This window comes from Ursus americanus, chromosome 4, assembly GCF_024610735.1.
Source record: "Ursus americanus isolate L20-20 chromosome 4, mUrsAme1.1.p, whole genome shotgun sequence".
NCBI classification, from domain to species: domain Eukaryota; kingdom Metazoa; phylum Chordata; class Mammalia; order Carnivora; family Ursidae; genus Ursus; species Ursus americanus.
This window is the reverse complement of record NC_142130.1, coordinates 42,895,257-42,910,994: the sequence shown is the minus strand read 5'-3', so window position 1 is coordinate 42,910,994 and position 15,738 is coordinate 42,895,257. Positions and strand designations below refer to the sequence as shown.

The 15,738-nt window shown below is 37.2% G+C and overlaps 1 protein-coding gene across 5 annotated transcripts in view; it reads left to right on the top strand.

Annotated features, from left to right (window-relative positions):
* Nucleotides 1-15,738, top strand: part of GRAMD1C (GRAM domain containing 1C) — an 86,979-nt gene that overhangs the window by 42,500 nt on the left and 28,741 nt on the right. For all 5 annotated transcript variants that reach the window (XM_045785154.2, XM_045785153.2, XM_045785152.2 and 2 more), the window contains 3 exons: nucleotides 9,351-9,469; nucleotides 12,123-12,255; nucleotides 15,386-15,551. In XM_045785154.2, the coding sequence (XP_045641110.1) occupies nucleotides 9,351-9,469; nucleotides 12,123-12,255; nucleotides 15,386-15,551 (418 nt within the window). The remainder of the gene's footprint in view (nucleotides 1-9,350; nucleotides 9,470-12,122; nucleotides 12,256-15,385; nucleotides 15,552-15,738) is intronic.

Sequence of the window (15,738 nt, the reverse complement as noted above, 5' to 3'; positions counted from 1 at the left end):
ATAACATCTTGCACTTTTTCTTTGTAACATTCATTACACTTATAATTCTTTGTTCTATTTCTGTTCTCCTTGCTTGACTATAAACATCTTGAAGGGGGCGCCTGAGTGGCTCAGTAGTTGAGCATCTGCCTTCAGCTCAGGGCGTGATCCCAGGGTCCTGGGATCAAGCCCCGCATCGGGCTCCCTCCTCTGCTGGGAGCCTGCTGCTTCTTCTCCCACTCCCCCTGCTTGTGTTCCCTCTCTCGCTGGCTGTCTCTCTGTCAAATAAATAAATAAATAAAATCTTAAAAAACAAACAAACCAACAAAAAACAAAACAAGACACAACATCTTGAAGATAAGAACCATGTCTGTCTTGCTCATTGTTTTATGTCCAGGGACAATTGCCGTGTTTACTGTAGCTGGTTTGGCATACCTCTGTATTTATTCACTATCGGCTGGCACTCTGTCAGTAGTGCCCTTTACTCTCAAAAGTGGACAATAAGTTATAGGGTTATATTATAAATAGCTGATGCTCAGTAAATACTTTTTGACTCAATTTAGTAAAAACTCAGTGATTTAGACTCCCGATAATCATCATATTTAAGTAACAACAACTTTTCACCTCTCTGCTCAGGGAAAAGGCAAATGATGGGGAGAAAACACAGGCATTTAGTTACAGAAATAGCATTCAAAGTATGCCCGAAGTTGAATGTTCATTTAACTCAATTTCTTAAACCTCTATGTGCCATGAGAACAAATGATTATCTTGAAACACTAAAGAATCTTTGGTTGCCAAAAGAATGTTATTTTCTGTATACTTGAATTATTAAGAAAACAAGATGTATATATACGGTTATTACTTTTAACAAGGCATAAAACTTAAGTTTTTTGTTTAAAGCTCAAATCTTAATCCTTTCATGTTTCTAGTGATATTATCATATTATTGGATTTAGGATTATTGATACAATACAGGTAGGATGTGTATAGAATCAAAATGTTCTTTCTGCACTATTTTTCTCTCAGTGAGATAATACTGGTCTGTCTTGCCAGTACACCAGGGCTGCTATGAAGCTAGCTCTTCATGCAAATTTAAGAGTACATTTGAGAGTGATTATTATTATTATTTCTTTTTCTTGAGAGAGAGAGAGCACGCAAGTGGGGAGAGGGGCAGAGGGAGAGAGAGAGAGAGAATCCCAAGCAGGCTCCATGTTCAGCATGGAGTCCAAAGTGGGACCCAATCTCACAACCCTGAGATCAAAACCTTAGTCGAAATCAAGAGTTGGACTTTAACTAAGTCACCCAGGTGCCCTGAGAGAGTGATTACAGAGTGATTATTTAAATCCCGTGCCTCTGAGAGCAGAAATCTGTGCATGTTTTAAATTCTAAGGCTTAAAGAGACAGAATGGCTTTCAGATTTATTCCCTAAGGGCAGAAGAAGGTACAGAATTAGGGATGAGGTGATGAGAGGTATACAGACCCCTCCCTCACCAAATTGTGAAACCTGTCATCCCAGCTTCTATTTTGGGAATTGCTAATAGGAGAATGAGAAAAGGGTGTCCTGTTCCTCAGGTGTGCTGGGGGAAAAATGGGTTTAAAACAGTTCATTGATTGTGTTAGTATATATAAAGAAGGAATATGTCAGTCTGAAGGGGGTTTGGCTGGACTTAGGCCAAGAATTTAGGATTTAGGGCAGAAAAATAGTCACAGAGGCAGACTGTGATCACTAGACAATGTACAGAGATGAATCATCAGGCCACACCAACATCACAGTCGGTCCTTGAAAACTGTCCACCTTTGCTCTGATTCTGTGCTTATCATGCAAATTTCCGATACCAATACCTGACTGCCAAGGTCTTGAGGCACCCTGTGTGGCAGAAGGAAAGATTTTGGGTGATTAGAAAGGCCTGTCCCCCTATCGTGCATTAGTGTATTTACTCCTGAGTTGAGTATATGCAGTCTGTGAGTTTGGCTTGTTAAAGTCAGCCACTCTGCAACTCCAGGGCTCTGACAGTTCTGAGGCCATTCTCCAAAAAGTGGTCAGTTTATGAAGTTAATGTCAAATTCTAAAACCTCGTGGAAGAGTGTCATCCAGCCTCCTTCAGACACCTCAGCCTTATCAAATCCACTTATTCTTTCTTGGGCCTTTCCCCAGTGATCGCTTCTTTTGGAATTACTTGGAAATCTAGAAGTGAAAGTAGTGATATTAATCTAGTAAGTGCAACATTCAAGCCTACCTGGAAAAAATAAATGTAAAATTGCTAACTATTTTAGTCACATTTTCTATATAATAGCCTGGTAATGGAGAAGTATTTGTATTCTTATATTCCCTCTTTTTTACTTTTTTGATTAATAGAACTCCTCCACCTCTTTTCCCTTGGTCAGTGAAGTGTCCTCCTTCTACCTGGTCATCCAAGCCAGAAACCTGGCTGTATCCTTGTTCTTTACCTCTTCTTTTCCAACCGTGTCCTGTTTTTTAGGAAGGCCCTCATCATTTCTACCTTGAACCGTTAGAATAGTCTCTCCTAACGATCTCTTTTTAACATTGTAATCTGTCCTTTAGATTGTTACCAAAGTGGTAATAGTTTTAAAAGTGTATCTTTCAAAAACATAGTTCTGAACTTTTTTACTTTTCTTTTCTTTTTTTTTTTTTTTAAAGATTTTATTTATTTATTTGACACAGAGAGAGACAGCCAGCGAGAGAGGGAACACAGGCAGGGGGAGTGGGAGAGGAAGAAGCAGGCTCCCAGCGGAGGAGCCTGATGTGGGGCTCGATCCCAGGACTCTGGGATCACGCCCTGAGCCGAAGGCAGACGCTTAACGACTGAGCCACCCAGGCGCCCCTGAACTTTTTTACTTTTCTTTGTGAAACTAGTAGGTGGCTTTTTATATTTTAACAGTGTAAACCCCATATTCTTCTTCAGCATGGCATACATGGCTCCTCATGCTCTGGCTGCTTCCCCCTTCCCCAGTGACTCTTTCCTTCTCCCGTCCCCTCCTTTTCCCACTGCCCGTGCTAGTCACGGTGAACTAGTTCACGAGGCTGTTTGACTCCTTAGCACACTTGTACTTGCCGTGTATGTGCTCCTTGTATTTGATCTGTCAGCAACATTCCACACGATACACTCCCTCCATTTTGAGCACCTTCTTCCCTTGATTTCCATGACATCATTCCTTCTGGACTTCCCTCTTATCTCCCTGGTATTTCCTTCATTCTTTTTTGCTGGCCACTCCTCTTCTACTGAGCCTTTGTGTGCCAGGTTTTCTTGGGGCTAAGTCTTAGGTTCTATATTCCTCCTTAAGCCTACTAAATTTACTGTGTAGTCATGGTTTACTGTAGGGATTTTTATATTTAGCAAAGGTATATAAAATCATTTCTAGTGTAGCTAATGTATATTTTTCTCATAGCAATTTGGTTATCATAGTAGAGTAAGGATATCTATCTACAGTTTCAACCTGTAAGAACTACCATAATATGTCAAAAGCACTAATTTTTAGACATTAGACTCTAGCCCCCATGTGTGCTTTCTACAGTTTGAGGGAGTAGTATTCTCCAGTGTCGCTCTGGTCCTTCTTTCTGCTATTGCATAAAATAATTAGGTTTTAGCAGCCCCCCAAAAACATATCCTTGCAGTTCATTGAGTAGCATTTGATATTGTCTACACACCTTACTAAATTAAACGGAATAACTAGGTAGAAATTGGGGCAAGCTGTGATTTTTCATTTAGAAGAAAATTTTTCTTCAGGAAAATAAATTGGAATTGGTAGATGAGACTCTCTGTAGTGTTTATTACAGTCCAGGTCCCTGCCAGGAAATTATTCTGAAGAAAGTAAAAAATATTTTTAAAGGAAAGAACTATTGAGTAATGAAGATGTAAACTTTTCAGTGATGAATGATGTGCTGAGTGCTTATTGGAATTGCTCAACCTGGATAGCTTGCTCGTCCTGCTATTTCCTGGCATTCCATTTATAATACTCAAGAAATAACAATCTTTGCAAGTTGTAAAGGGTTAATGCACAAGTCTGGTGGGACTGCTACATCGATACTGAAGAAGTGGCCTATGAAGAAGTAATAATGACATTGCCATAGTTGAACAGAAAGTGTTAGCATGCAGAAAAAATTTAACCCTTAATATATTTAATCTCTAAAATGAGATTAGAATAATATTGTGATAGGCATCTTACATAATTGAGCACAAATAGATATTTTCGTTGGCATTTTATTGTTTCTAATCTTGTGTGGAACAGAAGAAATTGAGAACTGTCCCTTTAATAAAACCCTGTTTACCTATCCTCTTCTAGTAGGAGTGGCTTAGGAACCTGTAGAGTGAGGTATAACTACCACTTCTGCATTCTGACCTGCAACCTTGGAAAGAGTGCTGATACTACAGACCAGGAAGTGACAAATAATGTGCTTTAAACTCAATAGAACATGTCTTTCATAAGGAAAAGCCTCTCATACCAAAATGAGAAGATTGAAGCAGTGATTTCACATAGTTGTCGTTAAGTATTTGGAACTCTGCTGCAGATAAAGACTGCAGAATACTTAGAATACGAAGCTTTCTGGGCCAGAAATTGATCTTCTGACTTTTGAGTCTTATCTGATTGCTACTTGGTTCATCTTTATTTTGTTGGAGTACTCTCTTCAGGCTGAACGGGACAGACCCTCCATTGTTTGCAGGTAGGTGGTCAGCCTTTGTTTAAAATTTAGGTTGTTTTTTAAAACAACCTAATTTTGAGAATTATTATTATTCAGAGAATTATGAATATCAGTCTGGGTATATGTTTCAATGTTTAAATATTTAGCACTACAAATAACCACATTTTTTGCGACTTCTGACTAACTTTGTAGAAAAAGTTATTTTTAACAAATTAGCAGATCTGTAACATGGTGAATTTTAAAAAAGATGGTTAAAAAAATGGTGAACTAAATGAGTTCTATTTTGTTTTCCATTATTTTATATATATATATATATATATACACTTTATATATATATGTATATGTATATATACACACACACTTTATACCTTTATATAAGGTGTATTTACCTTTTATATTTGTATATTTGTATATATAAATATATGCTTTATAAATACTTTATGTATGTGTTCATATATATATATATATACACACACATATATATAAACTAATAAATTAAAAAGTATATTACCCTATTTACTGTTAACTTCCTGATAGTATTTGATAATATATTTTAAACTTTAATTTATGTAGTCAAATAAAAAATTGTGTTTTGTTGTTAATATTTTACGTCTAAGTTTAATGTCTTTCACTCTTAGGAAGCTGCCTGAATATTTATCATTGGTTTATTTATTTCCTTTAGTGTATTTTTGGAATACTTTGATATTTATTATTTCAGAGAAGTTTTTATAAAAGGTTAACCTTCCATAAGTATATTGAAATATTTCTTGTTTCTCTTTATAAAGTTAACCATCCATTTATGACACTAGAAGTATTTCAAAGATAGTGGCTTTGAGAGACTGAGTTACTAATATGAGCTAATTGCTATTCACAAATGGCTTTTCTGGTGTGGGAGTCAGAAAAGAAATGTGTGGGGGTACCTTTAAGATCAAGGACAGTGGTTCCTTAACTTTCTCTGCCACCAGTGATCTTTTTTATTTTTCTTTTATGGACACTAATCTTCAAAAGACTTTGTCCACCAAACAAGTGGTGTATATTGAATAATAGAATGTTAGAACATTATCATTTATTAGACACACGTTATTTACAATGTGAGTTTCTTATCAGCCTTAGATAAAACTCTAGGCTAATGTAATTCAGACCCAAAGAGCCCTGACATTTTACTTAGCTTGAATAACTTTATTGTAGTAACTGTTTGGATATTTTTGATTTTTTAAAGTACTGATAATATCTGATTTTTCATCAATTACTCTTGTGGAAACCTAGTAGTATGTGTATGGCAAATTGAAAACTAGTGGTCTAGTGTAGAAATTTTGTTCTTAATCTCTTTGAGATTCCATGAAATATAATGAAGGTCATCTAGTGTAATGTAACAAAGATTCCATAGCCACCAGACAGGCAGAAGAAACAAGGAGAAAGAAAAAGGAAGTGGCATTTGTCAAGGGGAGTATCAGGGAGTAATTTAAGGCATATGTATGTTTTGGCCTCATTAAATCTCCCTATCTTTATTTTCCGACTTAAAATCTGACAAAAATTTTTTCGACTTAAATTTTTTACTCCAGTTAGGTCAATAAACTATTAACCGACTTCTAAACAAGTATTACCTGGGACACCTGGGTGGCTCAGTCAGTTAGGCGGCCAACTCTTGATTTTGGCTCAGGTCATGATCTCAGGGTCCTGGGATCAAGCACTGCGTTGGGTTCTGTGTTCAGTGGGGAGTCGGCTTGAGGATTCTCTCTGTCCCTCTCCCTCTTCCCCTCCCCCCCAACATGAGCATGCACACTTGCTTTCCTAAAATAAAAATTAATAAACCTTAAAAAGAAAAAGCAAGCATTACCTATGTTCTTTATGTATTTATTCTGTATTTGTATGTTGGTTTCCCTCTCCCAAAATTTCCTCATTTCTCCATTTTTCCTATTCATGTCCTTCCTTCAGCTCTGCTGAAGACCCTTCTCCAGTGTGTAGCTTTATCTGATCACCGTAATCCACAGTAATATTTCTTGCTTTTAGACTTTTATAGTATGTCGATTCTATCAGTACTTTAGTACTTAATAATATTATAGCCTGTCATATTTAACTTAAAAGTCTCCTATGTTTCTTCAACTATAAGTTGTTTGGGAGCAAAGAGCTTCACTTGTACATTATTTTTTTATTATTATTATGTTCAATTAGCCTACATATAGTACGTTAGTTTTTGATGTAGTGTTCAACGATTCATTAATTGTGTATAACACCCAGTGCTCTTCACAACACATGCCCTCCTTAATACCCATCTCCGGGTTACCCCATACGCCCCACTCCCCTCTCTTCTGTAACCCTCAGTTTGTTTCCTGGATTCCAGAGTCTCTCATGGTTTGTCTCCCTCTCTGATTTCTTCCCATTCAGTTTTCTCTCCCTTCCCCTGTGGTCCTCCGTGCTATGCCTTATGTTCCACGTATGAGTGAAACCATATGATAATTGTCTTTCTCTGCTTGACTTTTTTCACTTAGCTTAATCCCCTCCAGTTCCATTCATGTCGATGCAAATGGTAGGTATTCATCCTTTCTGATGGCTGAGTAGTATTCCATTGTATATATGAACCACATCTAAGAAGATCCATTCATCTGTTGAAGGACATCTCAGCTCCTTCCACAGTTTGGCTATTGTGGACACTGCTGCTATGAACATTGGGGTGCATGTGCCCCTTCTTTTCACTACATCTGTATCTTTGGGGTAAATACCTAGTAGTGTAATTGCTGGGTCATAGGGTAGCTCTATTTTTAATGTCTTGAGGAACCTCCATACTGTTTTCCAGAGTGACTATACCAGCTTGCATTCCCACCAACAGTGTAAGAGGGTTCGCCTTTCTCCACATCCTTGCCAACACATTGTTTCATGTCTTATTAATTTTTGCCATTCTAACTGGTGTAAGGTGGTGTCTCATTGTGTTCTTTTTTTTTTTTTTAAAGATTTTATTTATTTATTCAACAGAGATAGAGACAGCCAGCGAGAGAGGGAACACAAGCAGGGGGAGTCGGAGAGGAAGAAGCAGGCTCATAGCGGAGGAGCCTGATATGGGGCTCGATCCCAGAACGCCAGGATCACGCCCTGAGCCGAAGGCAGACGCTTAACCGCTGTGCCACCCAGGCGCCCCTTTTGTGTTCTTTTTTTTGAAGATTTATTTATTTATTTGAGAGAGAGATTGAGAGAACGAGTGGGGGGAGGGGCAGAAGGAGAAGCAGACTCCCTGCAGAGCAGGGAGCCTGAAGTGGGACTCGATCCCAGGACCCTGCGATCATGACCTGAGCTGAAGGCAAATGCTTAACCCACTGAGCCACCCAGGCACCCTCATTGTTATTTTGATTTGTATTTCCCTGATGGCTAGAGATGTTGAACATTTTTTCATGTGTCTGCTAGCCATCTGTATGTCTTTTATTGAGAAGTGTTTGTTCATGTCTTCTGCCCATTTCTTGACTGGATTATTTGTGTTTTGGGGGTTGAATTTGAGAAGTTCTTTATAGATCTTGGATACCAGCCCTTTATCTGTAATGTCATTTGCAAATATCTTCTCCTATTCTGTGGGTTGCCTCTTAGTTTTGTTGACTGTTTCCTTTGCTGTGCAGAAGCTTTTTATCTTTATGAAGTCCCAAAAGTTCCTTTTTGCTTCCTTGTACATTATTTTTTTCCTCCTTAGCCATCTAGTGCAGTGATACATGTATGGTGGGTTCTAAATAAATATTTGTTGAATGAATGAGAGAGGTAAAGAATCTTGCCAACAGTTGCCTCAGGTGTTATGCTGCCTCCCTCTACCTTGCTTAATCACATAATTAACTACCTAAAATATTTCTAAAAATCAGACCGTTGGTTATCATACTAGAATTGTTTTTGTTTTGCTATGTAATGCATGAATTTTTTGTATTAGATGATTTTAACTCTGATATGATACCTACAAAGAAAGAATAAGCTGGATTTTGTTAAAAATAAATCAAAGAAAATACTCTGAATTCTAGCCTTTTGCCTTTTATATTTTAGGAAAATATAACTTACAGTTTACTGATATATAATTTTTTAAAAAAGATTTTACTTATTTATTTGACAGAGAGAGAGCACAACCAGGGGGAGCAGCAGGCATAAGGAGAGGGAGGGGGAGAAGGAGAAGCAGACTCCCTGCTGAGCAGAGAGCCCAACGTGGGGCTTAGTCCCAGGACCTTGGGATCATGACCTGAGCCAAGGCAGATGCTCAACTGAGCCACCCAGGTGCCCCTGATATATAAGATTTTTTAAACGGTTGAAATACTCAGGTACATTATGGATTAAGAGGATGGTTCTGAATTAATAATTAGAACTCTGAATGTTGATCCAGTGGTCACGGTAGACTGGTTGGGTTATAGAATTTAAATTCCAGATTGGTGATTGCCAGATACCATGAACAAACTATTCTATGAAAAAACCATTTTAAACATCTTACTTCCCACTTACAGTAGTTATCCTGTTATACACTTTAAAATCAGCATTTTATCCACTCTCACTATCAACCCAGTTGGATAAGTTTTGTTTACCCATTTTTTACAGATACTGAAAACTGACATCTAGAGAGGTCAAATAACTACCAAAGTTACACATTTAGAATCTGCACAACAGGTCATTTTGACTTCAGAATTCATGTTTTGAATCACTATGTTATCCTATCCTGTATTTTCCAACATTCAGTGTAATTTTTTCTGTCATTTTAGAGCTTGACCAGACAGGAGTTCTGGCAACTGCTCCAGCAGAACTATGGCAATGAGCTAGGCTTAAATGCTGAAGAGATGGAAAACTTGTCTCTGTCGATCGAGGATAATGTGCAGCCAAGGTAGAGCAAAATGTTTTGAAATTTTGTGATTTATTAATCACTAATTCAAGCAGAATGATTTTAGACTGTACTAATTTAGAATTTCTATTAATTCATCCTTTGGTGGAATTTGCCTCTTTGTTCTCTGTAGCGGAATGCAGTGAAAGGTGAGGACAGTGAGTAGTTTGCTAAATTGGTAAGCAAATACAGGGCATACAAGGAAATGTTAATTTTGTAACTCTGTCATTTAGGATTTGCTTAAAGTGTGGTTTTGGTAAAGGTTTTTATTAAGGATCTGGAGAAGTACCTAGTGACATCTCTGATCTTATAGATAACAATAAAATAAATTAGCTGGTAGGTATTTTGAGAGATACAAAGATAATAGGTTTCCTCGAGGAAAACCTAGTGTAGTGCTTGACATGTAGTTGGCACTCAATAAATATCGAATGCATTAATGAAAGGAACTGATAGTATATGGGGAATGCAAATATTTATAATATGAGATTGAAATGATAAAGGCCAAAAGGAGCAATAGATAATGTGATAAAGAAATTCAGCGGCGAGAGAGATCATTTTTGACTGATGGGGATTCATTGGGAAGAGTGGACATTTTTATTAACCTGTACAAGTAAAAGTGCATTTTGTCCAATGGTAATTGAGGTCATAGCAATAAAAACAATTAGGGATAATACATTAAACTTCTATAGTAGCCACTATAAGTGAAAGGAGCAAGTCACTGAAGACCACATATTGTATGATTCCATTTATATGAAATGGAATCCAGAATGAGTAGAGCCAGAGAGACAGAAAGTGGATTAGTAGTTGCCAGAAGTTGGGAGGAAGGGAGAATAGGGAGTGATTGCTAATGGGTACAGGATTTTTTTGGGGGGGTGAACATGTTCTAAAACTAGATGGTGGTGATCATGACTGTGCAACTCTATAACCACTGTATTGTACACTTTAAATGGGGTGAATTTTATGGTATGTAAATTATATCTTAATAAAACTCTTACTTAAAAATTCTATAGCAAATAAATCTTAAAATAGTAATCTTTCAGAAATCTTACTGTGTACACAATTTTTCCTTTATTTAGGTAGCCTTCTAGCTATGCTGATCCTCTTTATACCATTTCAACTCAGCATCAATATTTTAGTCTCTTTTTTTATGTGGTTGCACATGCATATTTTATCAGTTTTCTGTGAAGTTAAAAATTTCCATTGTACTACTCTTCTTGTAAAGTTTACTAGTCTCTCTTAGGTATTGGCGCCGGGTAGAAAAGCAGTTGACGTAATGCAGAGAGCCTTGGACTTTGGTGGAGAAGATCTGGATTCTAGTCTGGACTTGGCCACCAAGTAGCTGCACAACCTCAAACAAATGTCTTAGCTTTCTGATCCTCGCTTTGCTCATCTCTGAAATGAGGCAGTTAAACTAGATAAGCGCCAAGGTCCCTGCCAACTTGAGGAGTTTCTAGTCTTTGAAGAAGAAATGAATGAATATTTTGGACCAGATTCTTTATACACTCTAAGGTACAGATTTTTGAAGTCACCAGGGAAGCTGTTGTTTTCTTCTGGTGACTGAGTGCTTTCTTAGAGAATATGTGGCCAGATCCTCATCCCCTCTTCTCCTTTCCCCTTTCTTCCCTTTACTGAAAGAGTGTATCTGTCTCAAACCTTTATTTCCTCGGCTCTTCTTTCTTCTTTATTTTCATTCTCTCCATCACTCTCCCTCATCCTTTTTCCTTTCTGTATTTCTCCACAGCTCACCCCCATCCTTAAAATCCTCAGCTGCTTGGCTAGTCTCAAGGGGCCATTTTTCTTGGTGGGTACCCTCAGCCCTGCCATTCTGCCTGGCCAAGAGTGACTTGGCGGCAGACCTAAGTATTATTTGGCTGGGGTAGAATAGGAGTGTTCCTTCCTCAGGGTAACATGGCTAAAGATGATAAGCTGCTACTTTATTTTAAAAAAGCTTTGAGTCTCTATGTAGCAAAGATTACATAGGAATAATTGCTTAGTAAGTTTGAGACCTGGACATAGATCAGTTATACTCCTTTTATGTTTCATAGATTGTCCTTTCTTTATGTTCCTTCCCGAGAGAGGAAAAGTAGGTGTCAGGACATTTGTTGTAGTCATGTTCCTATGACCATATGAAAGCTGTTCCTTAAACTTTGTTCTTAGGAAGGAGAAGAGCAAGAAGGAGGGCATGGACTGATTGATGGGGTCTGTGCTCAGATATCAGGAGCTCCCCCTTCTGGGAGGGACTCACCGCCTCAGCTGGAACTGAATCAGAAGGAAGATCTAAAACTGCCTTCTGGTGTTGACTGGCATCCAACCCAAACATCTACCCGGCACCTTTCAAAGCTTCGTGGTGGTCCATAGCTGATATTTAAACAAGCTATAATATTCATTGTATTAGTTGTTGTTACAACCGGTTGTACTTGGTTAATTTTTTAATGGTTTCTGAAATTTATAAAATCTCATGTGAGCATTTTCTGTTTTCAGAAATAAAGTCAATTTGCATGTGATTTAAGAAGATGGCCTTGTTATAAGTAGGGCTTATTTGTTACATTACAAAAAAATATTTGTTGTCAAAATGCTTTGTAATAGGGGAGACTAAGTCACTTATTTGTGTGGAATTGACCTTGATTATATTTCTATAATGATGTGTTTCTTACAGAAGTCCAGGAAGAAGTAGCTTGGATGACTGTGGGGAGAAAGATGAAAAAATTTCCAAGTCCATCAGTTTTACCCGAGAATCAGTTCATCGGGTTTCAGAAGCAGAGTCAATAGATGGAAATCCACCAAAAGGGGTTAGTGCATGATATCCCTTTAAAAATATATCTTATGCTGCCGTGTGTTAATCATAATGCAAGACCAAATAAAAATACACTGTACAAAATGTTTAAAAATTTAAGATGTCAGGCTGCTCCTTTGTCTTAGGAGAAAGGTTTTAAGTCTATAAGTAGTAGGGGTTATGGGAATAATATATGGTTTTGTTCAGAGCTGGATATGGTGCAGGATTATTAGACAGTTTCCTGAGCATTGGTCTATAAGGGGGATAGACATCATTAAAAATATAATAAGATAGAGGAGTTCGTAGTTAGCAGAATTTTTCTCAGATTAAGTGGTATGTGTGGTAGAAAGAACCTGTTTTGAAGAGGGATGAGAACCCTGTACTGCATGCTTGAGTAACAATAGGGCTTCTTACGTTGACCATGAAAGCAGGTACATCCAGTTAATTCATAGTTATTTAGTTTCTTCCTCTATTTTTTCAAGTATCATTATAAGCCCGTTGCTTTTTTTCTTCTTCTTTTTTTTTTTTTTATTTCAGTGAGTTTCTATCATTTGAGTCTTCTTTTTTTTTTTTTTAAATACTCAGTTTGTCTCCTCTGCCAACAGGAGTCCCTTCAGGTTGGCTTCTTATGTTTTTTTGAAATGACCAATAATCTTTGATTATTCCTTTCTTTCTAGCACAACAGTGTGTCCCAGGCACGCTTTGTACACTTACTGCCCCAGACTTAGTATCCACCATAGTTCTTAGTGAAGAATGGTATTTGGAGACCACATTCTGAGGCGGAGAGTGCTCCTACTGCGAGCTTTCCTTCTGCTGACTGGGGAGGAGAGTCTGGGCCACAGCTGAATTTCTTGGTTTAAAGCAGAGTGTTGCTTTCAAATCCTACCTCTGCTGCTTGCTACCTGAATGCCCTTAAAGAAGTTAACTTAATTGCTTAACATTTCTATGCTTTTGTTTTCTCAACTATAAGATGAAGACAATAAAACCCCGTAGGGTTTTTTAATAAGGATGAAATGAGTTAATATAGGTGAAAGTGCTTTGAACGATCCCTAACACACATTAAGTATTCAAGAACCATAAGCTATTATAATTGAAGGTGAACCTGCATGTAACCAGCAAGGGACCTTTGCTACCTTCTCCCATGGAGCTCCCAGCATCTGTGAATAAGTGTTGGGCAAACATCGAAACAAAATGTGTGAAGGCCACCAAGTTATCAGCTTGTTTCAGGCAACCGTCATGCATCTATCCCAGTCTGATTTTGTATTGTGGATTTCTTGCAAAACTATTCATCTGTAGACCCTTAGGAACTTACTCCTGGTACAAGGGAGCTGATTCTGGGTGCTAATCTCTTTATTTGTTCCATGCAGAAAACCAAACCACTCAATTTTAGGGAGGTAACAGGACAGGAGATCTCTCGCAATCTCCTGATCCTTTTGCAAAACCCTGACTTTGAGGACTGGCTTCTCAAAACCACTAATCTTGAGTCTTTCTTACTACTGCCTTGACAGTGTCCTCTGTACCTGCTCTTACGAGAGTTAATCCATTAGTTCTTGCTTCTATTTTTGTCCCTAAAGGATGTCATATTTCCTTTAAGGAAAGAGAATGGAATATAGAGGAAGACTTTAATGTTTTAAGATTGATCAGACATTTATTGATGTTTAGTATAGATGTTTTCAGGTTATGGAATACAAATAATATAGAAGTTCACTCCTTTTTTTTCCATTCAAGAACAGTATAGCAAGATTCTCAGATGTCAGCAAATATCATGTCACTTACTTTGTTTCATTTTTACTTCCTAGAAAGTTGGAAATAAAAAGAAGTGAAAAATAACATTTTTAAACATTTTAAAGATGAATTATAATTTTCTTAAGTTATAAAATTAATATTCTTGGGAAAAATTCAGGAAATATAGAGAAGAATGCAAAGAAATAAAAATTGTCCAGATGCCAACCACTCAAAGATAGTGACTGTTACTTTTCCTAAAAATATCTGTCCATATTCTTTATAATAGGAACCATACCTTAATTACAAACAACAAGAGAAATACGTGTGGAAACTTACTGTACTTAGCGTCTGCTAAAGAGGTTCTGGGTCAGCTAAGTAAGCATGCTGCTTTGTAGTGTAGAACTCCCAAATAAATCGAATCTCAATTTTAGCAGTAATCTCTGCTTAAAGAATCAGTCCTCTGACTAGGGTAATATAATCCTTTCATAAACTGTATCTTGGGTCCCACTTGTTATTCTGCTGTCTGAGTGGCCGATAGAAACCTGTCTCCTCCTTGGAGCTTCTGCCCTTCAGTGCTGCTCAAAGATCTCACAGAGCAGGAAGTGTAAGAATTAGAAATATGCTCTCTTTCATCTGCTTACACACAGATAATGCAAGAAGGTACTTTGTTGTATGGTTTATATTTTTACACTGTTCTCTTAAATCCAATTATAATACGATTCTACTTGAATACTAACATAGCAATAGCATTCAGACTTTAATGCCTAACCTTAAATGTATTATAGAAATGATGTATCTTGATTAAATCATCCCAGAAAGTATAGATAGTATCATATATTGAATATCTTTTAATGCCCAATTCCTTAGTCCCTTAACAGCAGAGCCAACTGTATTCTTACAAGTTTGTTATGAAATTAATGTTTCCTGTTAATCTAATCTCCTCTACTGTACTCTTGTGTGACTCTTATCTCTCTATTTTCTTTCCCTTTCTGCTGTAGTTACTGGTCTTGAGAATGGGGGAGTTCTTTTCCTTGAGATGATGGGGCAGGTATTGTCTGGGGACACTAATCGGGTTTGATTCCTCTCCCTTGCCCACTCCAAAGAACCTGTTGTTCCATTATTTTTGTTCTCTGCTCCCCTTTCCCTTCTGCTTAAGTGATTTATATGATGTTAACTGTGAGTTCTTTTTGTATGAAGTTCTTCATAAATCTATTGTTCATTACTGTGTAAGAAGATGACTTTAGAATATAAGATAACATTATTATTTATCAATATTTTATGGACTGTATTGGAAATGTGATGTACACATAACAAACATATTTTTCAAAGAGCTGTATTTCAAAGCATCTTTATTATTAAAGATCCCTCCTTAAAATCTAAGCCAGGAATCTGTTTTTTTAACTGGATTGTTTGCCTTTTAGGGGTTAGGGAAAGAGGAACCCCAAAGTGAGAAACAGATAAAAAAGAGTCCTTTACTAACTTCAGAAAAGAGGTTAAGTAGAGTGCCGTCAAAATCACTGGACTTGAATAAAAATGAATATCTTTCTCTGGACAAAAGCAGCAGCACCTCAGATTCTGTTGATGAAGGTAAAGAATTTCTTATAAATTTTAATAAAATTTCAGTTGTGTCTTTTAATGTTTATCTTTGTATTGGGTGAGTACAGATTGAGAATTTAGTTGCATTAGACACTTTCTCACTCTATAAAGAACCAAAAGAAAGGTGGAAGTTAGTAGGAAATAGGGGAAAGAAGCTGCTAGGTCTAACCCATATTCA